Source organism: Pongo pygmaeus, chromosome 11, assembly GCF_028885625.2.
Source record: "Pongo pygmaeus isolate AG05252 chromosome 11, NHGRI_mPonPyg2-v2.0_pri, whole genome shotgun sequence".
Lineage (NCBI taxonomy): Eukaryota > Metazoa > Chordata > Mammalia > Primates > Hominidae > Pongo > Pongo pygmaeus.
In genome coordinates this window covers 105,802,334-105,826,627 of record NC_072384.2, presented here as the reverse complement: position 1 = coordinate 105,826,627, position 24,294 = coordinate 105,802,334, and the positions used below count along the sequence as shown (strand labels likewise).

At 39.4% G+C, this 24,294-nt stretch overlaps 1 protein-coding gene across 2 annotated transcripts in view; it reads right to left on the bottom strand.

Annotated features, from left to right (window-relative positions):
* Nucleotides 1-24,294, bottom strand: part of PARD3B (par-3 family cell polarity regulator beta) — a 1,077,199-nt gene that overhangs the window by 113,440 nt on the left and 939,465 nt on the right. For both annotated transcript variants that reach the window (XM_054478835.2, XM_063647802.1), the window contains one exon: nucleotides 7,687-7,822. In XM_054478835.2, the coding sequence (XP_054334810.1) occupies nucleotides 7,687-7,822 (136 nt within the window). The remainder of the gene's footprint in view (nucleotides 1-7,686; nucleotides 7,823-24,294) is intronic.

The following is a 24,294-nucleotide window of genomic DNA, read 5'->3' as shown; positions in this document are numbered from 1 at the left end:
ACAAAGGGAAGGCTTTTCTTTCTCTTTCCCTGGAAATCTAAGAAGATGAAGAAACTTTATATCATTATTAGAACTCAAAGTTGTCATAGACAATTTTTAATTGTGCCTACCATCTACATTCTCTTTCCCTGTTAACAGCACCTTGATTTTCCTTTGAGGACTCTCTCTTCACCTATCCTTATTTATGGAGTCTGGGTGGACTTGACTTCACTGTCTAGTTCCAGGGGTGGTCTTGTGGCCTAGTTTTAGTCTATAAGAATATTGTGGCTGGGTGTGGTGGCTCAAGCTTGTAATCCCAGCACTTTGGGAGGCCGAGGTAGGCAGATCACGAGGTCAGGAGATCAAGACCATCCTGGCTAACACGGTGAAACCCCGTCTCTACTAAAAATACAAAAAATTAGCCAGGCATGGTGGCGGGCGCCTGTAGTCCCAGCTACTTGGGAGGCTGAGGCAGGAGAATGGCGTGAACCCGGGAGGTGGAGCTTGCAGTGAGCAGCGATCGTGCCACTGCACTTCAGCCTGGGTGCTGGGTGACAGAGCAAGACTCTGTCTCAAAAAAAAAAAAAAAAAAAAAAGAATATTGCACCTGTCTGGCCATGAAGGTTGGTTCAGAAGTGGACACGTGATCCAGGCTGAGTCAATCAGCGCTACTGAGCACTGTGCTGAACATCCGTTCCAGGATGTTTCCCGATCTACAGAGAGACTATCTCCTCCTACAGAGTTGTTGTGTTGGAGCTGCGGATGGCTGTCTTTCTACCTCAGGTAGCCCCTTGAGAATGGTGCCTGCAGAGAGAATAGGAAAGCTGAGAGATGAAAAAAGAGACTCCTAATGGCCTGTCTGGAGGAGTTGGATACAGCTTTGCCTGAAGTCAAGATATGGTTATGGACTTCTTTTAAATAAGTCAACAAAATTTCCTTTATGAATCAGGTCAGTTTGATTTAGGTCTCTTGTTCTTTGGAATATAAGAGCTATTGCCTAAGCCAGAATTGTTCATCAGTGTACTTAGTTTTTATCAGATGCTTTTAAGGAGCAGACAAAGAAAATACATAGAAATCTCCACTCTGGTATTGGACCACTGATGGGACTCATCCTCTTTTCTCCTGGTGTTTATGAAAAACCTTCTGATGGCTTTTATACTTCTTTGGCAATTGCACATTCCATCTTAAATCCTTTTCTTAAGATGGTTAGCATGATCTCAGCATTGTGTTTTCTCTTTCCTCCAAGTGTGGAATTCACCAGATTTCTCTCTTGTCGTCCAGATCAGTGGCCAAGTACGTTTCTTCAAGTTGGCTTCTAGACCATCTTCATAATAGAACGAACAAATCTTTCAGATGTTTACATTTATTCACCCAACCATCTCATTGTTCCAACTATGACCTACCTGAGCCAATCCCCTGTGCCAGAGAGATATAGCACAATTTTTGTTTTTGTTTTTTCTGTCGCCAGGCTAGAGGGCAGTGGCGTGATCTCAGCTCACTGCAACTTCCGCCTCCCGGGTTCAAGTGATTTTCTTGCCTCAGTCTCCCGAGTAGCTGGGACTACAGGTGTGCACCACCACACCCAGCTAATTTTTGTATTTTTAGTAGAGACAGCGTTTCACCATGTTGGCCAGGTTGGTATCAATCTCTTGACCTCATGATCCACCTGCCTCAGCCTCCCAAAGTGCTGGGGTTACAGGCGTGAGCCACCGCGCCCGGCCAGCACCATGTTTTTAATGATAATGGAGACAGGTATATCATGCTAGTTTAAGATGCTTTAACTCCCACTTTTTTTTTCCATATGTAAACAAATGTACTCCCTTCCCAACCATGTGTCTACAAACCTCTTTTATAAATAAACTTTCTTCTAATTTAGCCAAAGAATTTTTTTTAAAAAGGTTGGGTGGGGGGATAATGATACTGCTATTCAGCTCTTGAAAAAGACAACAATAAAGGCACTAATATTTTTAGAAAACTTCAGAGGCATCTCATTGCTAAAATTATTTACAGGATATTCATGCTGCTGTTAAATAAGCAGATCAGATTTATCTGCTAATAAAAAAGCAGCCCGTTGTCAGAGGACTATCTTAAGTTTTACAAAAAATAAAATACCAGCAGATAACAGGTATTATGTTTTCTTCTGGCAAATACTAACACTTCACAGCTAGTATATCTTGGTTAGTTAATTGGGCCTATAAAAACTCACTAGACTGTTTTACTTGCAGCCACTGAAATTCTTTCAACTTGTTCTTTACGGCTTTTCAGAGCTAAGGTGGGAAAACAGTTACAAAACAGAGCAGCTGAAAAGATTTTAAGGTCTCAAGTCCATATTTACAAACCTTACAGTGTGTGTGTATTCACTTATTTTATTTTTTTTATTATTATACTTTAAGTTTTAGGGTACATGTGCACAACGTGCAGGTTTGTTACATATGTATACATGTGCCATGTTGGTGTGCTGCACCCAGCAACTCGTCATTTCACATTAGGTATATCTCCTAATGCTATCCCTCCCCCACTCCCCCCACCCCACAACAGGCCCCGGTGTGTGATGTTCCCCATCCTGTGTCCATGTGTTCTCATTGTTCAATTCCCACCTATGAGTGAGAACATGCAGTGTTTGGTTTTCTGTCCTTGCGATAGTTTGCTGAGAATGATGGTTTCCAGCTTCATCCATGTCCCTACAAAGGACATGAACTCATCATTTTTTATGGCTGCATAGTATTCCATGGTGTATATGGGCCACATTTTCTTAATCCAGTCTATCATTGTTGGACATTTGGCTTGGTTCCAAGTCTTTGCTATTGTGAATAGTGCCTCAATAAACATACGTGTGCATGTGTCTTTAGAGCAGCATGATTTATCATCCTTTGGGTATATACCCAGTAATGGGATGGCTGGGTCAAATGGTATTTCTAGATCTAGATCCCTGAGGAAGCACCACACTGACTTCCACAATGGTTGAACTGGTTTACAGTCCCACCAACAGTGTAAAAGTGTTCCTATTTCTCCACATCCTCTCCAGCACCTGTTGTTTCCTGACTTTTTAATGATCGCCATTCTAACTGGTGTGAGATGGTATCTCATTGTGGTTTTTGTTTGCATTTCTCTGATGGCCAGTGTTGATGAGCATTTTTTCATGTGTCTTTTGGCTGCATAAATGTCTTCTTTTGAGAAGTGTGTGTTCATATCCTTTGCCCACTTTTTGATGGGGTTGTTTGTTTTTTTCTTGTAAATTTGTTGGAGTTCATTGTACATTCTGGATATTAGCCCTTTGTCAGACGAGTAGATTGCAAAAATTTCCTCCCATTCTGTAGGTTGCCTGTTTACTCTGATGGTAGTTTCTTTTGCTGTGCAGAAGCTTTTTAGTTTAATTAGATCCCATTTGTCAATTTTGGCTTTTGTTGCCATTGCTTTTGGTGTTTTAGACATGAAGTCCTTGCCCATGCCTATGTCCTGAATGGTATTGCCTAGGTTTTCTTCTAGGGTTTTTATGGTTTTAGGACTAACATTTAAGTCTTTAATCCATCTTGAATTAATTTTTGTATAAGGTGTAAGGAAGGGATCCATTTTCAGCTTTCTCCATATGGCTAGCCAGTTTTCCCAGCACCATTTATTAAATAGGGAATCCTTTCCCCATTTCTTGTTTTTGTCAGGTTTGTGAAAGATCAGATGGTTGTAGATATGTGGCATCATCTCAGCCCAAAATCTCCTTAAGCTGATAGGCAACTTCAGCAAAGTCTCAGGATATAAAATCAATGTGCAAAAATCGTAAGCATTCTTATACACCAATAACAGACAAACAGAGAGCCAAATCATGAGTGAACTCCCATTCACAATTGCTTCAAAGAGAATAAATAGTTAGGAATCCAACTTACAGGGGATGTGAAGGACCTCTTCAAGGAGAACTACAAACCACTGCTCAATGAAATAAAAGAGGATACAAAGAAATGGAAGAACATTCCATGCTCATGGGTAGGAAGAATCAATATCATGAAAATGGCTATACTGCCCAAGGTAAATTATAGATTCAATGCCATCCCCATCAAGCTACCCATGACTTTCTTCACAGAATTGGAAAAAAACTACTTTAAAGTTCATATGGAACCAAAAAAGAGCCCGCATTGCCAAGTCAATCCTAAGCCAAAAGAACAAAGCTAGAGGCATCACACTACCTGACTTCAAACTATACTACAAGGCTACAGTAACCAAAACAGCATGGTACTGGTACCAAAACAGAGATACAGACCAATGGAACAGAACAGAGCCCTCAGAAGTATTCATTTATTTTAAAACAAAGTGAATAAATCAGGAGATCTTTTGCAAAAGGGGAAAAAAATCCAACAAATTAGAGAATAAAAGAACAAAGTATGTCAGCTGAGGCAATTCCCAAAATGTCTCTATAGTTTTCCTAGCACTCTGTCTCCAACTATGCACCTCCAACAGAATGAACTACTCTCTCTCAGTACATATAGAAGCTAATACCTCTTTATAGTATAGCATTTATCACATATATTATAGTTCCATTTTGTTTGGGCTTAGATCTATTCCTGGCTGGATCCTGAGTTCCTCCAAGGTGGAAGTAACGTCATATTCTTGTTACCGGCACCTGGTCTACACTAAGATTTAGCAAATATTTGTTAAAATGTAATAGGAGTCAGGGGAGAGGAGAGGGGAGGAGAAAGGGGAGAGGGGAAGAGGGAAGAGGGAAGAGAGAGGGGAGAGGGGAGAGGGGAGAGGGGAGGGGATAAGGGAGAGGGGAGAGAAGACAGGCATGAAACCAAGTGAGAACCCTAGGGAGGAGTAAGAGAAAGCTTAGACTCCAGGCCACTGGGCAGGTGCAATACTGGTAGAGAACTACATACAAGTTGGTCTGAGAAGATCTAGAAAGTCCAGGGCCAGCCAAAGAAAAAGTATTAGTCATATATATTTTTATATATATTTTAAAATATTCATAGACCCTAGTAAACTTTCAAGTGATTATTCTCATTATTTTGGCTTTGAAGACTTCAGTGAGCATACTTTCATTCTTGCTGGCCTATTTTTAAATGAGTTTACAAGTAGTTGTTAGGTAACTTATCTTTATAACTTCCTTCTCGATAGTTCAGAAGTTCCCCAGTATAGAATGACTCCAGAAAACACTCATCGGGCCTTTCAACCAGAGACTCTGGACTTGGGGGAGTTCTAAGTTCATAATAATATTTCTGATGATGCTGGTCCACAGTGGTTTTGTTAGAGAAGTTGGACCACTTTCGTGTTTACTCAAGGGATTGAAGTCAATGTCCTATTTTCAGAATTGTGGATCAGAATCCTTGATGACCACCTGGCGCATCCCTTGAGGGTCTCTCCTGGGCCCCATTCTTCCCCTTCGTGCGACTGTGGTCTGATTTTAGCAAGTGCCCTGGTGGTGATGCTAAAGACCTGCCTTTCTAGGAACCACAATCTCATAAAAGCTGCCTTGTTGGGTCTGGCCGCTTGACAGGAATGAAATGTTAACTTTCTAAACTTGCTTTCCTAGATCTCTCCAAAAGTGGCAAGACAACAGTGTAATTTCTCAGGCCTATGCTGAACAAAAGACACTCAGGAAAGGAAACCTGCCTTAATACAAAACACTAGTGTTTTTCCTTGGCGTGGGGAGAGGAGAGGAAAGGATGCTGAGATTCTAATCCCTGGCTTGGAGTATCTCAGGCAGTCACAAAGAACACTCGTCTTTTATGGCAGTGCATTTCCCAAGCATCCCTTTGGGAAGCCTCAGACCCCAATTGTCTGGAAAACATAAAATCAGTCACTTTTGGCAGAGCTCAACACACTGGAGCATGGGAAACACAAATTAAACTAGAGATACTTCTTTACTCACTAGATGGTCTGGTTACACGTTTACTTGGCATAAAAATAGAATCATTAAAAAAGGGAGCACCCAAGGGTATAGTTATCTAGCTCAGGTTTGGTGAGGGTCAGAGGAAACTTCAAGTTTCATGAAAGTTAAGCACCTTCATCCTTTCAGCTTGATGTAAGGAAATCATATAAAATAAGGTCAAAACAACCAGGACTACTTTGTCTAAAATTATTTGTCTTATTTTGCTCATAGGAATTCATAGTGGTTTTGAGATACAGCACTTTTCAATGCACTGGACACGGTGTTTGTTTTGGGTACAGTGGAAATGACTTTTCTTTATTTTATTGCTTGTTTGGCTTATTGAGGGAGCTGAGCCTTACCTAACAAGTAGCTCACATCTCTTGTCAGAGGCAGTAAATCGATCTCGATCAAGTTTGAAACTGAGTGAATTGTTATCTAATCTGTTATTCTGTGGAAATCTTTCTCTTCTGCTACAGAGAAGCTAAGAGACAAGTTTTCCCATCACTCTAGGTGTCATTCTGTTTAATCCTAACATCTGTAATAAAACCAATAAATAGCTGTTTGTTCCGATCCATAGTCTCAGGCTGCGTCTCTCCAAAGCGGCTGAAGCCACTTGGCTTGAGATCGCCCATCTGCACTGTGCACTTCGAATTAGTGTTTTGAAACTCCATTAAACAGGTGCAATCTTCTGGGCTGAGCAGTTTCGGTTGCTTTGCCCAACAGTGGTGGATCCTGAAACTGATTTTCATACCCCAGTGTAGAGATGCACGCATGACAGGCCCCCCACACAGATGTAAGAACTAGAGGGAATCAGCTCAGTTGCCAGACTCTGTTCTCCCCACTCTGACCTTATGAGCATAAACATGAGTGTGAAACTCAGGAAAGGAAACCTGCCTTAACAGATTTGCCTTTCAAAGGAGCCAGTGTCTTTCATGGGCACCAGGGATAACAGAGTCCCCTACCTGGTTCTCAGAGCAGCTCTAAAAGGCATAGTAGAAGGCAGAAATCATTAGAGGGTGAGTGAGAACTGAACCTCAGCAAGGACACTGCTATTACCATGTTCACCTCTGCTAATAATGCCAGTAACAAGAACTAACAATTACTGAGCACCAGCTCTATGTCAGGCACTGTTCTATGTATCTGATATGCATGCACATTTCATGCAATTCTAAGCATCCTCTTCCTGGGCATTTTTGTGGATGCTGAAGAGTTAAGTGCATCTTGTAGGCACAGACTTGCTTCTTGAAAACAAGAGAGTGAATCGTGCTACCCTGAAAAAACCCAACGAGTTTTTCTTCAGTGGTCACTATATTCTTTTCTGTTCCCTGAATGTCAAAGGATTTAGCAAAAAGAATCCTCTAATACAAAAACTGCCCTTATCTCAAAACAAATCCATCCTAGTATGCCGGTAAGATCAGCAGAATGTGAAGTGCTCAGATCCAATAAACAAACAACTGACATCTCTGACAATAAACCTTTTGAAATTTACTTCTAATCACCATTTTCCAAAGGAGAGATGGCTTGTGTTGCAAGAATCAAAGCTCAGTAGATGGTGACAAAGATCCCTTGCCCTCTTTAAAGTAGCTAACTTCTGCTTCCCCCAAACCAGTTGGCATATAACAGGAAGTATGAGAGCAATCAGAATGAACTACTGCACATTCACGGCGTTTGATTTCCATAAACAGCTTCTGTGGGAGAATACGTCTGTGGTTTGGGTAATGTTCCTGTCTATGAAGCCCAAGAAACCTAAATAGAATCTGATACATACAGAACATTCTTGACCGTGTTCTTCTGCTCTAAACATTCTTAGAAAAGATGAATTCAATGATTGAAATCATGCATGTGCTTACCCAGAGTAGGTCATACTCAGATGGCCTTGCTCTTCCTTCATCGTCTTCATATAAAGGGAAACCTTCCCTCCGAGCCTGATAATACTCTTTCCGCAACTTCTGGATACGGTCAGTGCTTCCACCCGTGGGACGGCCACTACATGATATAGACAAATAATCAGATTCACACAGTGTACATCATCTTTGAAATCACTTTTGGATCTTCTTGTTAAAGGAGTTGACATCCAAATTTGGAAGATTCAATAATGTAATTCAAATATGCCAGGAAAATGGTGAAATCAGTCATAAATATGAACAAAAAGTGGTCTTTAGGTTCCTACCTTTAGTTCCAAGGGTCAAATGTCTGACTTGGGATTCATAAATGCCTTTTGAATGAGAAGGTAAGATAGAGTCTTGACCTTTTAGAGCAATTAAAAGGCCCACCACTTTTTTCTTATAATCACACGCACAGAGTTTTGTCACATTTTAATGTGGATATCTCATTTTCTCAATAAGTATTGCTAATTTGGGACAAAGCTCCATTTGTTTGACCTGAAGGCTGGATATGAGACAGGGTTGGCATATGTCAGCATTCATTTCCATGAGGCTCATGAACTTTGGGAGTGGGGGGTGGAGATGGGATACATGTCAATATATGGGTACAGTTAGGACATGTGTAAAAAAGGTGACAGTAAAAAAAAAAACAAAAACGGTAAAAAAGTTTTTTTTTTTTTTTTTTTTTTCAAAGGTGGGGGAAGCTGCTGTAGAGTAGAACATGCTTATCCAAGTTCTCCTCTCTGTACTTCAGCCAGTATTTCCTCTTAGGAATTATAGCTTTTCCAGTAACTCATCTGCCCAACCCCAAACTACTCAGCTAGCACCTCCCTTGTAGCTTAGATTAGGTTATTGTGGTTATTTTAGTGGAACCAATATCACATGATATTATACAGGGCTAGGGAGCAAAAGAATGACAGGCAGATCTGAACAGCGATTCTACTTATTTGGTTCATTTGAGGCATAACTGAGTGCCCCATTGCACCAGACCTCATGTTAAAATCTGGGAGTGGAAAAAGGAACACTTCACAGTCCTTACCTGCAAAAACAGTCCGGGAGGTAGGGGACAGAGAGGTATACAGAAGACTACAGTCCATTATGACTTGTGCTGTTACAGAGATTTGCATGGGGTCATGGGAATGCAGAGTGCTTAAACTTTGACAAGGTGAGAGCAGGGCCATTGAAGAAAATCACAGAAGGCTCCATGGAGGAGGTGACACTTCAGCTGAGTCCTGAAGGATACAAAGGTGCTCAACAGCTAGATAAGTGAGAGGAGGATATTCCAGGTAGAGGGAAGGGCAGTGAGTGTGCAAAGTAAAGCAATGAGAAAGCATCTTGCTTTAGAGGCATGCAAGTTGATCAGTTTGGGCAAGCACTTGTCCTTAACTTCTTTTGTCCTGCCTTACACACATACCAGGTGTATGGTGTATGTTCCCTTTCTGTTCTCATTTACAAAGCAAATTCGAATAGAAGTGAGTTCTGGTGACTTTAATTTAAAGTTTTTTTGTTATTATTTTTTTTTTTTAGTCAGAGTCTCACTCTGTCACCCAGGCTAGAGTGCAGTGGCGTGATCTTGGCTTACTGCAACCTCTGCCTCCTGCGTTCAAGTGATTCTCCTGTCTCAGCATCCAAAATAGCTGGGATTACAGGCGCCTGCCACCACGCCCAGCAAATTCTTTGTGTGTGTGTGTGTGTGTGTGTGTGTGTGTGTGTGTGTATTTTTAGTAGAGACGAGGTTTCACCATGTTGGCCAGGCTGGTCTAGTACTCCTGACCTCAAGTGATCTGCCTGCCTTGGCCTCCCAAAGTGCTAGGACTACAGGCATGAGCCACTACACCCAGCCATAGTTTAGGGTTATTTTGAATTTACTCTAATAATGACAGAAGCATATCACTTACAAATTTTGGTACTTTAACTCAATTGATAACATCTTATCAATCATGACACTTGTGTTTCACAGAATCACTACTGTAGCATTTGGGGAATAAACACAGGAAAAAAGTCCAGAAAGTCATGAACTAAGTGTAAAACATGCTGTATCTTCTCTCTTGTGTGAGCATTTTAAAGAAACATAGGAGGGTCAAAGAGAAGAGGGACAAGTGAGGCTTGGAAAGGTAGGTAGAGCCCCAGTGTGAAGAGCTTTGCATGTCAAAAAGATCCCCAAATATTACAGCTGGGTTCCAAGTTTAAATGAGATATCTGATAATATGAGGTATCTAAAAGCAACAGAAAGAGGTCATCTATTTTTAAAAAATATTTTACAACTATGTAAATTACAAAAAAAAAAAAGGTGAGTAAACATCTTTTGGAGGAAAAGCATTCTTCTCAAACTAGATGGTAAGTTAATTGCAAACTGGATGATGTACCTCTGCCTTGTGGCTGCTCCCTGACAGTTCGCACAGGGTTCTGGGCTTCCTGGGTGCTCGACAGACACTCAGCAGCTGATGCCTTTGGTTCAGAAAAGACAAACCCTTGGGAATCACATACCTTTCTTTTTTTTTTTTTCAGTATGTATGTTAAAACTCTCATAATAGTTCTAATTCTCTTTCTTTACTATACTTAGAAAAAGTTTTCTTTGAGCACTTGAAAAAGATAGTAAGAACAAATTAAAAGTCTTGATAAGCTTTTCTGAACCATGGGCAGGCAGGAAAAGCAGCACAGTCTATTTTCAACAGCTTCCCTAGCTCTTGAGTAATACGAGATGACCGTGGTGTCTGTATCCAACACACAGGCTTCTGTCGATTACGGAAATTCATGAGCTGCGTTCAAACTCACCAGATGAGTTCAATCAACATGGTGCAAACATCGCATACATAATCTATTAGTTTACCCCAAAGAAACTGAAGCCTTGAATTCAAGTGGAATGAAGTCATCAGTAATAAAGAAAAAAAAAAGAAACTGATAAAGCACTGTTTTTTAAAAACACACTTTTCTTCCATTTGTGGTGGAAAAAAAATTGTACTGAGACTGTAAACTATTCTTCCATATGCCTATAAATACATAAATTTAAAAATATGGGTTTGATCAGATTGCTGTTCTCAAATAAGGGAATGGGGCAGGAATACAAAATCAGCTGTTCAGGATTCAGAAAGTCTCCTGTGGCTGACAGGAACATGACTATTTACCCAGAAAAGAAATCTGGCCCAAGAGAAAAAACAGGAAAACAGCCCAGAAAGTCATGGACCATCTAAGTGAAAAACATGCTGTATCTTCTCCCTTGCGTGAATATTTTTTAAAAATATGGAACACTGTGCAAACCTTTTGTGATAACCTGGGACGACGTCTCAATATCATCTCTTCTTTTTTCCTCTCAACCCTCATTCTACTTTTAGAAACAGTATCAGACTTTTCCCAAATAGGTATTTAAGGTGGTAAGATTAGGGATAGCAAATTCCAATTTCTGATTTGTAGCTCTTCTCAGCAGATAATACACATATGCTTACCATCAAATTAATAAAAATAATATACACCACTATTATAACCAAAGCAATTACTTGATTCCATGTTGCACTGAAGATGTAGAAACTTAGCAAATTTTAGAGGGACATACACCTTTGTGATAGTGGCAATCATCATAATAGTTATAATTTATCGAACACTTATATAGCAAATATATCTATATATACTTTTACTTACTCCACTCTCTGTCCACAGCAGACATCACGAATCAATTACAGCATTCTTTCTCAATGCTGTAATTGGGAAAGAATTCTCAGAATTCTTTTAGCCTAGAACTTCAGAAAGCCACTACTAATCTATAGGATTGGTACATGAGTTTATTTACAATTCCTGTGTGACAGGTGCTGTCAATATCTCCAAACCTCAAAAAATATTGATGGATTTATTATTCTGCTCAATAAAGATGAAGAATATGAAGCTCCTAGCAAATAGATGATTAACATGTGTTTTCTCACTTCAAAGACTGCTCTTCTACTATGGCTTACTGCCTTCCAACCTACTTCCCTTCCTTCATCTCATTTTATGTTTTAGAGACTGGGTCCTCTAGCAAGATACTGAACAAGAATGGAAGTGAAGGCTAGCCTACAGGATTTACTTTCTGAGGATTCCCATTTTCCTTCCCTATTTACATGTCATTTGTTCTATATTCCTTGCTTTATGGAATTTAGCAGTACAGATTCTAGAAATAGCTTCAGAAGTGACATCAGATCATGATGTAACTCAAATACTATTGAAACCATATAAAACTAGTAAAAATGTCAATAACCTCATCTCCACATTGTTAGTTTAACAATTAGGCTTTCCTAATAATTTATTCACTGAATGAAGTAAAGCCCTGGCCATCCTTACAAAGAGTTTCTGTTACAGCTGTATCCCTATATAGATGATCAATGACAGTCTTATACTTTCGATGTGCTGGAATTTTTATGTTAAATTAATTCAAGCAGTATAATAACACGATGTATATTGTAATGATTTTAAAAATAAATTATATTGCTTATGCCTTTAAAGGCAGATGTATCATTAAACAGGCCCTTCTTATAACACTTTAGAGCTGGACAGAGCTTAAAGTTGTAATGGATTTCGGAAACCATGTCATTTTCTTCATAGCCATCTACAGCAACAAATTCCCACGTCATAAACATCACACTAAGGCATTTGGAATCTAGCCTTATTCTTCCTAGTTTAAAATGACCTCAACTGTAGTACTTTTTAAAATGAGTGTTCATCTGTGCATGCCTTCATCTCCTCCCATGACTGCTGCAGGCTGAAAAAAATGAACATTTATCAAGCTCCTATGATGTCCTAAGACAGTATTTGTGCTTTACATACCTCATCTCATTTAAGCCTCAGTCAAATCTGTGAAGATGACACTGTTGTTGACATTTTACACACGAGCACACTGAGGCTCAGAGACGTTAAGTAACACAACTGGTGAGTGGTGGGCCAGGATTTGTGTGACTCCCAACCAGCGCTGTTTCTACTATATCATGTTGCCTTGCAAGACAGGCATTAAAATGCAGCAGGCATTTTGTGGCTGCGGTTCACAGGCATTTCAAGGCAGAGGGAATTTAGCAGAGCACATTTATAGCCATGCCTTTTGATATTCTTTTATTTGCACAGATCTTTACAATAAAAATAGAAATAGAGGTAACCAAAGTAATAGAAATACATGCAATGAAGTCCGTATTCATTAAAAAATGATGTTGGAGCCACTGCAGGCTGAGATTTCTGGGCAATTAATATTATATCTCTAACAGGCTTATGTAGAGAGCTGGTATAAAACTGAATGGGGTGCAAAAGAGAATCAACATATGACAAAGATCCTACATGAAAGACACATTCTGGAACAGCACCAGGATTGAGAGGCAGACAGAACTGCTGGGGAAGTTCACCACTAACTGAATGAGAGGGAGGTGGTCACTACCACCAAACCCTGGCCACTGTGGGACCTGGGAATTATCTGTGATTACATATGTACAAGTGGGCATCTATGTAAATATATGCATCCTAACCAGGATTCAGTTGTATATAGTTGATTTCAAACAGCTGTTTTTGTTTTCGTGTTGTTTTCATACAGCCTCAAGATGTAGCTCTTCATTTGGAAGGAGAGGTGTTGGCCTTTGGTGAGCACTGCCCTTATTTGTGGATACCAGCCTGGTGTCCAGATTTGATGATGCAGTTAAGAAATGGTCTTTATAAGGTCAGGTGAGGTGGCTCATGCCTGTAATCCCAGCACTTGGGAGGCTGAGGTGGGCAGATCACCTGAGGTCAGGAGTTCGAGACTAGCCTAGCCAACATGGTGAAACCCCATCTCTACTAAAAATACAAAAAAAAATTAGCTGGTATGGTGGCATGCACGTGTAATCCCAGCTACTAGGGAGGCTGAGGCAGGATAATCACTTGAACTCAGGAGGCGGAGGTTGCAGTGAGCTGAGATCATGCCACTGCACTCCAGCCTGGGCAACAGAGCAAGACTCTGCCTCAAAAATAAATAAATAAATAAATAACAGAAAGAAAGAAGGAAAAGAAATGGCTTTTATAGCCTGGAACTTTAACAGGAATATTCCTATCTGGAGGTGATAATCCTTACGAACTCTGAATAAAACCCTTTAAATTGGATGTATGCGTGTCAACAACAGTCAGTAGGATAGGGAGTGTTTTTGAGTTTAGTGTTTTATAGAGTCTTTAATTTTTTATGAAGTTACTGTAAAATGTTATTTTGATGCTTCCTTTAAGATTGTTAATTATGTAAGTATGGTGTTAATTTTTGTATACTCACAAAAGGGTGGAATTTCAATGGTTTTCTCAAAAAGGTTTTAAAGACATGGAATAAAGAAAAACACCTTGGTACCCTTTAAGAACGACAAGATACTATTATTTTCCTGACTTCTTCCCCAGGGGGAGTGTTGTTTGTTTTCATCTTTTGGCATGTAAGAAGCTAAAAATCATCCCAGCTTTATTTTTAAACTTAAAATTTAACAGTACCATAGTTCTGCCTTAGAAAACAGGGCAGAATTTTTTTTTTTTTCCATAGTGGTAACAGAGCTTCTAAAACACCTGAGATTCCATGGCATTCACACTCTCAATAACATAACTATAATACAATTTAACAGGTTATATGCACTCGTATTTTGCTAATTTTTCTCAAATCCAAAGAAAAGATTCTGGAAAAGAATATTCAGCTGAAGACAGATAGTCACGGACGTAAGTATTATTTATTTTCAGTTGGTAATAAAGATTTCTGTCAAATAAAATTTTGAGAGACTCTTGTACATGCACTTAGGATTCTTAATTGAAGAGCATTTAAGATTTAAAGAAACTACACCCCCAACACCACTTACACTCATACTCTCCAGATTTAACTTCTCATAATGAAAATACATTTATATACTGTGTCCATATATACTAATTTAATAAGAAATAATTGCTTTTTAAGGAACTTAATTCCATAGCATTCTTCAAATGACATTTAAGTCTAGAACAGCTCTGAAAATTATCCAGTGTAAATATCCAGGTAAAGTTATGATTGTGTAAATCCTCTATTTTGCCCCTGTTCCCCATTTCTTATAAAGAATCTCTATTTTTTCAAAGGTGCATTGACAAACAAGATTTTTCACTGTTTAGCCCAGTGAAATTTTAGGACTGATAGCTGACTATCCATGGACAACTTTGGGGATACTTCTTTCTAATTTCTTCCCAAATTTACTGTCACTATTAATGAAGGTAGCCCCCATTTCAAATTATTTTTGCCAAAAGATTCCCCCCAAATAACAAGAATATGTCTTAGCTTATATGGACATTTAATTTTCACCAGATTTAAGGTATCTTGTTGATGAAAACAATTACTCTACTCTAAATTAAGGGCTCTTTCTTTACTATAATTGCCTATAATATTCTATATTAAGAATAATGAATTTAGAGAAAGGGTGAATAATATTAAACAGACAACACAAACTTTCCAAATGTAAAATCTGCTTTTATTTCTAAGGGCTTCTTCTGTCCATTATCTCTGACATGATACCTCTTCTTAGTAGGTGAGGAAACAATGCTTCAGCAACTTAAGAGAGTATTTAATGTCACATAAAACGGCAGCAGAATCTGATGAAAAACTATGCTTTACACTAACATAAAACTTTGAAAAGTGTGTCTTTGCATGAATTTTCAAGGGTTCAACAAAATTACTCATCCTTATGTCAGGATCCTGTGGGCAACCTGAGAAACTGGTCCAGAGAGGTTAACATGCAAGTTAGGGTCATAAGGTAGAAGAAACCTGAAAATCACAATAATACATCAGCTCAGACTGTAATCCTGAACTGCGGTCCTCCCCACAGCCATCCTGATGCTGCCTGTGGCATTTTGACCTGGATGCAACAATCTGACAATTTGGCTTGGCTTACCTGGGTTCCTGACCTCACCATGGGAACCTGAGGCTGACCTTTTGTCTTTCTCAATGTGTTTCCTGCTTTCAGCATCTGCCTCCTTTGAGATCCTTGTCTTGGTATTTCCATCCCTAGCTTGGTAAACTGATCCTTTGACTCCTATAGCTTGAAGATTTGTCTTGGAAATCTTAACCCTGGGCTGGACCTTGACCCAATGAATCAAGCCATAGTGGTGGAGCATAAAGAAATAAAGCCTGGAACCAAAAAAGAGCCTGCATTGCCAAGTCAATCCTAAGCCAAAAGAACAAAGCTGGAGGCATCACGCTACCTGACTTCAAACTATACTACAAGGCTACAGTAAACAAAACAGCATGGTACTGGTACCAAAACAGAGATATGGACCAATGGAACAGAACAGAGCCCTCAGAAATAATGCCACATATCTACAACCATCTGATCTTTCACAAACCTGACAAAAACAAGAAATGGGGAAATGATTCCCTATTTAATAAATGATGCTGGGAAAACTGGCTAGCCATATGGAGAAAGCTGAAAACGGATCCCTTCCTTACACCTTATACAAAAATTAATTCAAGATGGATTAAAGACTTAAATGTTAGTCCTAAAACCATAAAAACCCTAGAAGAAAACCTAGGCAATACCACTCAGGACATAGGCATGGGCAAGGACTTCATGTCTGAAACACCAAAAGCAATGGCAACAAAAGCCAAAATTGACAAATGGGATCTAATTAAACTAAAAAGCTTCTGCACAGCAAAAGAAACTACCATCAGAGTGAACAGGCAACCTACAGAATGGGAGGAAATTTTTGCAATCTACTCATCTGACAAAGGGCTAATATACAGAATCTACAAAGAACTCCAATACATTTACAAGAAAAAAACAAACAACCCCATCAAAAAGTGGGCGAAGGATATGAACACACACTTCTCAAAAGAAGACATTTATGCAGCCAAAAGACACCTGAAAAAATGCTCATCATCACTGGCCATCAGAGAAATGCAAACAAAAACCACAACGAGATACCATCTCACACCAGTTAGAATGGCGATCATTAAAAAGTCAGGAAACAACAGGTGCTGGAGAGGATGTGGAGAAATAGGAACACTTTTACACTGTTGGTGGGACTGTAAACCGGTTCAACCATTGTGGAAGTCAGTGTGGCGATTCCTCAGGGATCTAGAACTAGAAATACCATTTGACCCAGCCATCCCATTACTGGGTATATACCCAAAGGATGATAAATCATGCTGCTCTAAAGACACATGCACACGTATGTTTATTGAGGCACTATTCACAATAGCAAAGACTTGGAACCAAGCCAAATGTCCAACAATGATAGACTGGATTAAGAAAATGTGGCCCATATACACCATGGAATACTATGCAGCCATAAAAAATGATGAGTTCACGTCCTTTGTAGGGACATGGATGAAGCTGGAAACCATCATTCTCAGCAAACTATCGCAAGGACAGAAAACCAAACACTGCATGTTCTCACTCATAGGTGGGAATTGAACAATGAGAACACATGGACACAGGACGGGGAACATCACACACCGGGGCCTTTTGTGGGGTGGGGGGAGTGGGGGAGGGATAGCATTAGGAGATATACCTAATGTTAAATGATGAGTTGCTGGGTGCAGCACACCAACATGGCATATGTATACGTATGTAACTAACCTGCACGTTGTGCACATGTACCCTAAAACTTAAAGTATGAGAAAAAAAAAAAAGAAATAAAGGCCCACTTCCCTTGGCAATTTTGAAATGGTAAGCTCTTCTACACACACCACGAACCACAGCTACCATTTACCACTGAAAGTAATTCATTGATTCATTCAGGCAACTTCCTCCTATGTGATTGATTGTCATGACTGAGAATCGTCACCAGATCAATGTCATCTCCTCTTTGATAAAAGGCATTGCTCTACCTTTGCTCTTTATCACTTGGGGCAATGCAAGGCTGGCTTCTAATCAGAACATTCTGCTTCTGTATCTCCATTTCTCACAAAAGGAGAAATACCTTAGGAGTGACCCCAACAGTGTAACTCAAAATTCAACAACATGCCAGTTATTATTTATGGCTTCAGTTCACCATAATAAGCCAGTAACAAATAACTGCCTTATTCTAATACTGTACAATGACCTCCTGACTGTGTTCAAATTTTAGAAGTCAGTTTTGCCATCAGTCATAAAATACCCATTTGAGTTATTCATATTTTGAATAGTATTCTAATACAGTTCTTCCAACACAGTGCAATATATATATATTTAGAGACAGAGTCTTACACTGTTGCCCAGGCTGGAGTACATGGTGTGATAATAGCTGATTGTAACCTCGAACTCCTGAGCTCAAGCTATCCTCCTGTCTCGGCCTCCTAAAGCACTGGGATTATAGGTGTGAGCCACTGTAAACCACTGCACCCAGCCCCCAGTGCAATATTTTTGAGCCTTAAGTAATTTACACAAATACTGGCCACTTCAAAGTTATGTGTAAGTGTGTGATACATATTGTCTCAAGGCATTTTGTCAATTTTATTAACAACATACAGTATGTGGGTGTCACAGAAGAAACTTATCAAGTGTTTAATATGGTAATTTTGGTTTCTTAAAAAAGAAAGATTTTAAAATATAGTTGAAAAGTTCACACTGGATGGCAGCAATATTATCCCTTTCTTTCTACTCTACATCTTTGCAAAACAAGCATACATACATGCAAAGAAAAATAGATTTGGATCAATTTGCAACTGTGCATCCATTGTGTCTTTTGTTAAAAAATGATAAATAAGCCATGTCCTGTATTATAATTCACATAGATATAGCTGTTCTAACATGGCTGGAGTATAGTGATACTGCATTCCAGCTGCATTTAATTGATACACCAAATATCTGAGCTTAGACACAAACAGAGGCTTGGGGGCAGAATAGCAATTTAAGTAGTGATAGTGTTTCCATTGGACATTCCATTCAATGAACATATGTCCCTGAACATGAACTGAGTTGATTTCCTTTGGTCAGTGTCAGTTCCTAGGCACCTTTCCTAATATAAGTTTTATGTTGTGCTGAACATCATTTCAGTGTTTAAGGATGTATATTACTTGTACAACATGGCCTTGTATATGCAAGTCAACTACTTCAGCTGATGCTCAACCAAGGGAATAGCCATCTAATGCAGTGCTAAAGAAACAGCAGTGAGTGGGTTTAGTGAGAGATCATAGGCAGAGTCCACTATAGCATCCTCCTAAAGCAGAGGTCACCAACCCCCAGGCCATAAACTGGTACCAATCCATGGCCTATTAGAGACCGGTGAGCTTACACAGGTGAGCATTACCGCCTGAGCTCTGCCTCCTGTCAGATCAGTGGCTGCATTAGATTCTCATAGGAGCATGAACCCTATGGTGAACCACGCATGCAAGGGATGTAGGTTGCATGGTCCTTATGAGAATCTAGTGCCCGGCCCTGTGTTCCCCAACCCCCGACACCCCCCCTCCCCAGTGGAAAAATTGTCTTCCAGGAAACCAGTCCCTGGTGCCAAAAAGGTTGGGGACCACTGTCCTAAAGTGTTTCCCAAGATCAATTTTATCAATACACAATTTTTGTCTCATGTAATGACTTCAGAAACTAACCTTGTTTAAGACATGACTCCACTTGGAATACTATAGGTTTTCTTAAAGGACTCGACGGTCCAAAACAAAATTAGCAAAATATTGATTAAAAAGGTAAATAGAGGAAACCTACAAAACTTGTATTATTTTAATTATCGTTCACCTTCTTGAACTGAACAAAAGAGAGTTTAAGGAGAAATAAAATGTTGTTTAGATGGTACTTGAACAAATTAATGATAACACTAATATGCACACACTCATGCCTTCTCAAAGAAATTCTCACCAACAACTGCAGGAACTGCAAAGATAAAATTATTATCTTTTAGGCTTAAATCAAACACAGTTGAGTTTTAAGAATACATATCTGACATTTATATGTGGATTAAACTTTCAGGGTCAATTCTGGGAAAAATAAGCCTTTGTGGGCTGCAGGCCATGAAACCTTGGGAATTTCCTAGGCCTCCATGACATTCCTTCTTCCTCAGAGGAAACAACATAGAAGTTCTCTCTTCTCCCAAGAGATCCTGGAATATCATCAAAGGCCACTGATTCCCAACAGCTGGGTACCTAACCTTTCCTTTCAGATAATAAGAAAGTCAGTTTTAATGGACTACACAATTTTAAGGAAAAATAAGAACACTCTAAATAATTTAGTGCATGGATGGTAGCTTGTATTTTTTTTAATTTAGAGGATTATATCAGTTAGAAGAGAACAGTCAGGATAGTGCATAGTGAAAAGTGAAAAATATAACAAAATGTCAGTAGATTAATACAGCAGTTTCTTACTTACACAACAATGCTTTTGTTTTTCTTCCCCAATGGAGGGTATTGGGAAAATGATAACAGTGACAAAGGAAAAAAAAGTTTTAAAAAAGGAGAAAACATTTTTCAATTGAAAGAAGCTAAAGATTGTGATTAGGAGCTCAACCCTCGGTGTTAAGAGTCAGAGTGTTCTAAATATATGTGACAAGTGAACTAGTCCTTACTTTTCTACTGTTAAAGGATATACATTCTCCAAATGCCCAGAAGGGATGCTTGGGTCACATAGGTAAGTGACCATGAGGCCAATCTTAATGATCACATATGGTGTTAAATCGTGCTATACAATAAACAGAATTATATATGCAGTATTCTAATATGATTAGCATAAAGCAATTAGGTATAAGAGGTCCAAGAATTTATGAACATGTTTTGATATCACCTACATTCTTTTCATTCCTTTTACATCCATATGCTATTCTGAGATTTTTAAATAAGGTCATAACAATTAATCCATATAGATTCTCAACTCATGATAAGGTTTGGCTCTGTGTCCCCACTCAAATCTCATGTTGATTTGTAATCTCCAATGCTGGAGATGCGGCCTGGTGGGAGGTGATTGGATCACGGTTTAGCACCATCCCCTTGGTACTGTTCTTGTGACAGTGACTGAGTTATCATGAGATCCAGTTGTTTAAAAGTGTGTAGCACCTTTCCTCCCCTACCTTCACCCACCCAACCCACTCTCTTCCTCCCACTCCAGACACATAAGATGTGCCTGCTTTCCGTTTGCCTTCCCCCATAAGTAAAAGCTCCCTGAGGCCTCCCCAGAGGCAGATGCTGCCATGTTTCCTGTACAGCCCGTGGAACCGTGAGCCAACTCGACCTCTTTTCTTTATACATTACCCAGCCTCAGGTATTTCTTCATATCAATGCTAGGATGGACTGATACAGATTGCATCAAAAGTTAGCATCTACTTAGCTCCCCAAGGGCATTCAATCCAATATCCCACAGCTCTCACTAGCCTGGATGCAAAGTGAGCTCTGGTAACCCTAGGGCTTTCTACTGACCTTCCAACATTAGGGGTGTACAGAATAGCAGACAGCTTACATTACCATCCCCTGTGGATCGTTTCAGTTGTTTTTACAACATGCTCAGATTCTTACAAATCTTTGCTAGGGGAATGCTGGCTTTCTCTTCAAAACAGAATAGAAAATAATAAACTGGTAGCAGACTTAAATCCTCAAGTGCTTTTAAAAGCTCTCCAATAACCCTCTGAAACATTTCTGATGTGTACATTTATTTAAGCTTTACTTATTCATAAATATTGCTGTGGCCTTAGGGATGCAAAGGTGATTAAGACCCCGACTTGACCCTCAGGGATTTCACAGTCTAGTGGGGCAGACGCAGATATAAATAAATAATGACAGTGCAATGTGGCAATTATTAAGAGGAAGTATCATGAAGTATGACGAACTCCAGCAGTAGCTCAGAGCAGAGGGTGTTAACTTGGCTTAGGGAGGTCAGGAAAGGCTATTAGAGAAGAGACAAGGCTAAGGAGAGGGTGGCTGGGCATGCCAGCTGGAAGGAACACCACTTGGAATGGGGTGGCCACGTGAAAGGCACACAGTCAGGCACCGCACAAGTGTGGGGAATGTGTGGAGAAACTGGGAAATACAGCTGGTAGGACCTGAACCACCCCATCCACCAATCTTTCTAAAGGGGATGATGCAGACCCATTGAAGGATTGCAAGTAGGGCCAGCACCACCATCCTCAGAGTTCTGCTTCACATCAAGAGAACTCTGGGAGACCCCAGCTCTCTGTAATGCCATATATCACAACCTATGGAAGGAACTAGCTGACCTCTCTGAGCTTTTCTTATACTTAGATTTGATAATTTCTTGTGTGTGCATACAGTGCAGGCTAAATGGTTGATCAAATCCTTGGCAAAAGTTCTCTATTTCAATCTCCCTACTTGTTGGCTAACGTGCCAGAGGGCCACTGGAGATGGGGGCAATGGGACATTGAAACTTTCTTTCAGTTTGAAAACTGATCATTTTCTATAACCAGAGCTCTTGTTTGACTAGTAACATTATCTGGTGACGAAGCACGATGCATCAGTAATATAATGATAAATTTCCCATTAGGAATCTGGGTCTGGCTGCCAAATCAGACAGCAAAAAGTTAAAATGAAACAAAACAAAACAAATGAAACTAGACCCATTATGGGTTGACAAAGACTTCTCTTTTCCCACTGGTACTTTAAGGGAAAGTAGGCAGAGAATCTTAATTAATAAATAGCCATTGCCCCATTCAGGTGAGGTAATGGCAATGCCTGAGTATCTGCCACGGAGCAATTTGTAGCTGTCTTCTTGATCTGAAAAGTGAATGAGTTGTCGAATATCAAAGAAGAAGGAAAATTAGGCACTCTGCTGCTGACAATTGAACTCTATAAATAACCCACAGTGAAAACGAATAAAAAAAAAAAATGCCCTTCCTCCAGCTTTCAGTAGCCTCTCGACAGTGTGACAGTTGCTAGTTTTTTCAATAAACATGATGTCAATTATGCCTTTTATCCATCATGGTGAAGTCATGTGTGGGGAATAATTGAGTGTCTTTTTTTCTGGCACTTCACATAACAATGCTTTTCCATTTTATTTATATCATACTGAGGTAAAGCAGCTGTCTGATCTGTAATCTATATGTTCCGTCAACACTATGCTTTCTGATTCCTTGCTTCGTTCCAACAGCTTAATTAGCAACAGTCTTTTAGTCAGCTCTCAATTATCTGCAGAAACAGGTTTGGAAGAGTATGAAAAATAAAAACTACAGACGATTTTGAAAAAAGTCTCATTTAAACCAACAACTTTAGTTTCTTTCCCAACAAGTGTTTTCCCAGAGCTGTAAATAATACCCCAATTAATTGACTCAAGTTTCACATTCTTTTCCTTGCCCAGCCCCTTGTTTGGTAAAGACACTAATGAGAAGGAAAAAGGCCAAAAGGCAGGCAGGACTGGAAAAGCAGAGGGGCTACAGAGGCTCACAGGAGGAAAACAGAATTTGGACAGTTGAGAGTTAATGACCCAGGAAACATTTCCCTAGGGGATTTATTGTGTTCCTAGAGGAATGCAACTTTTTAGATGAAGAGTACCAGGTATTAGTTTTCCAAATGAATAAACTGAAAGCAAAAAGTTATGCTGAACACAGTTACAGAATTAATGAGTACTGACATATCCAACTAATAAAAGGAGCTTTTGTGTGACTGTCCTTGTTTCCCGAATTCTGCTATTTGCCATGAACTTTTAATATTGTCCGTGGTATTTTTTCCTCCCATTTGTAGCATTAAGTGTAGTCACTCAGATGTCATTAGTTCCTCATTTGTTACAGGACTGTGTTCTTAGGAAGTACAGGCGAGGAACATGTGGAATGGCGTTGTGTTATGTTGTACATTCCATATTAAGATGAAAGGAGGTAACATGTTTTATTCGAGATAGTTTCTAACAAATAATCTCTTTTCCAAGCGTAAACAAGCCCACTGCCCCCTAGCTAGAAGCTTCCCCCTTTCCAATTCTACATAAAATATAAGCCTCAAGGTTTAAATTGAATCACTATGTTATTTCTTTATATATTTACTTTGGCATTTTAAAAAAAACTGAATACATATTGTATATCTAAGAGAGCTTCTAAATTTATAACTTGAAAAGAAGGGAATCATTTCCTCTTCTTCAAAGATGCTTTTTAATACTGTGTCCAAAATATCTAGGGAATTGGAGGGAGAAAAAGGAGAGAGGGGAGGGAGAGCGAGGAAAGAAAAAGAGCTAATGGTCAAAATGCATCCTTATAATAAAATGAGCTGCTTAATGGATACTCACTACAGGAATAACATTAATTCAGTATTAGTACTTTCACTGGAAAAATATGAATGTAATTTATCTTTTTAACTGTCAGCTGCATTTCTAAAGCTCTGAAGTCTGTAGCTTCCAGGGGCCTTTTGTCTTTCTGCCATGGCAGGAATATCTTGGACAGCTGTAAGAGCTTTCTAAGCTATCTTTCTCAAAATCCATTAGCTAATTCAAGGAACCTAATTAGAGCTGCCATTTTGATGGAGCGTACTGAATGCTCAGTACAGACTAGCAACACCATCAATGTTTATTAGAAATCACAAAACCCAAAGTGTTCCATTCCCTATGAATATTAATGGGAATACAGCAAACAAAATATTTATTAAAACATATGCTTAATCCCATCAAGGTTTACAGACAGATACTGAAAGGCAGAGAGAGAGGCACGCACTTGAATTTGAAGGCATGTGCCCATGGACACACAATGAACCGAGATTTACAC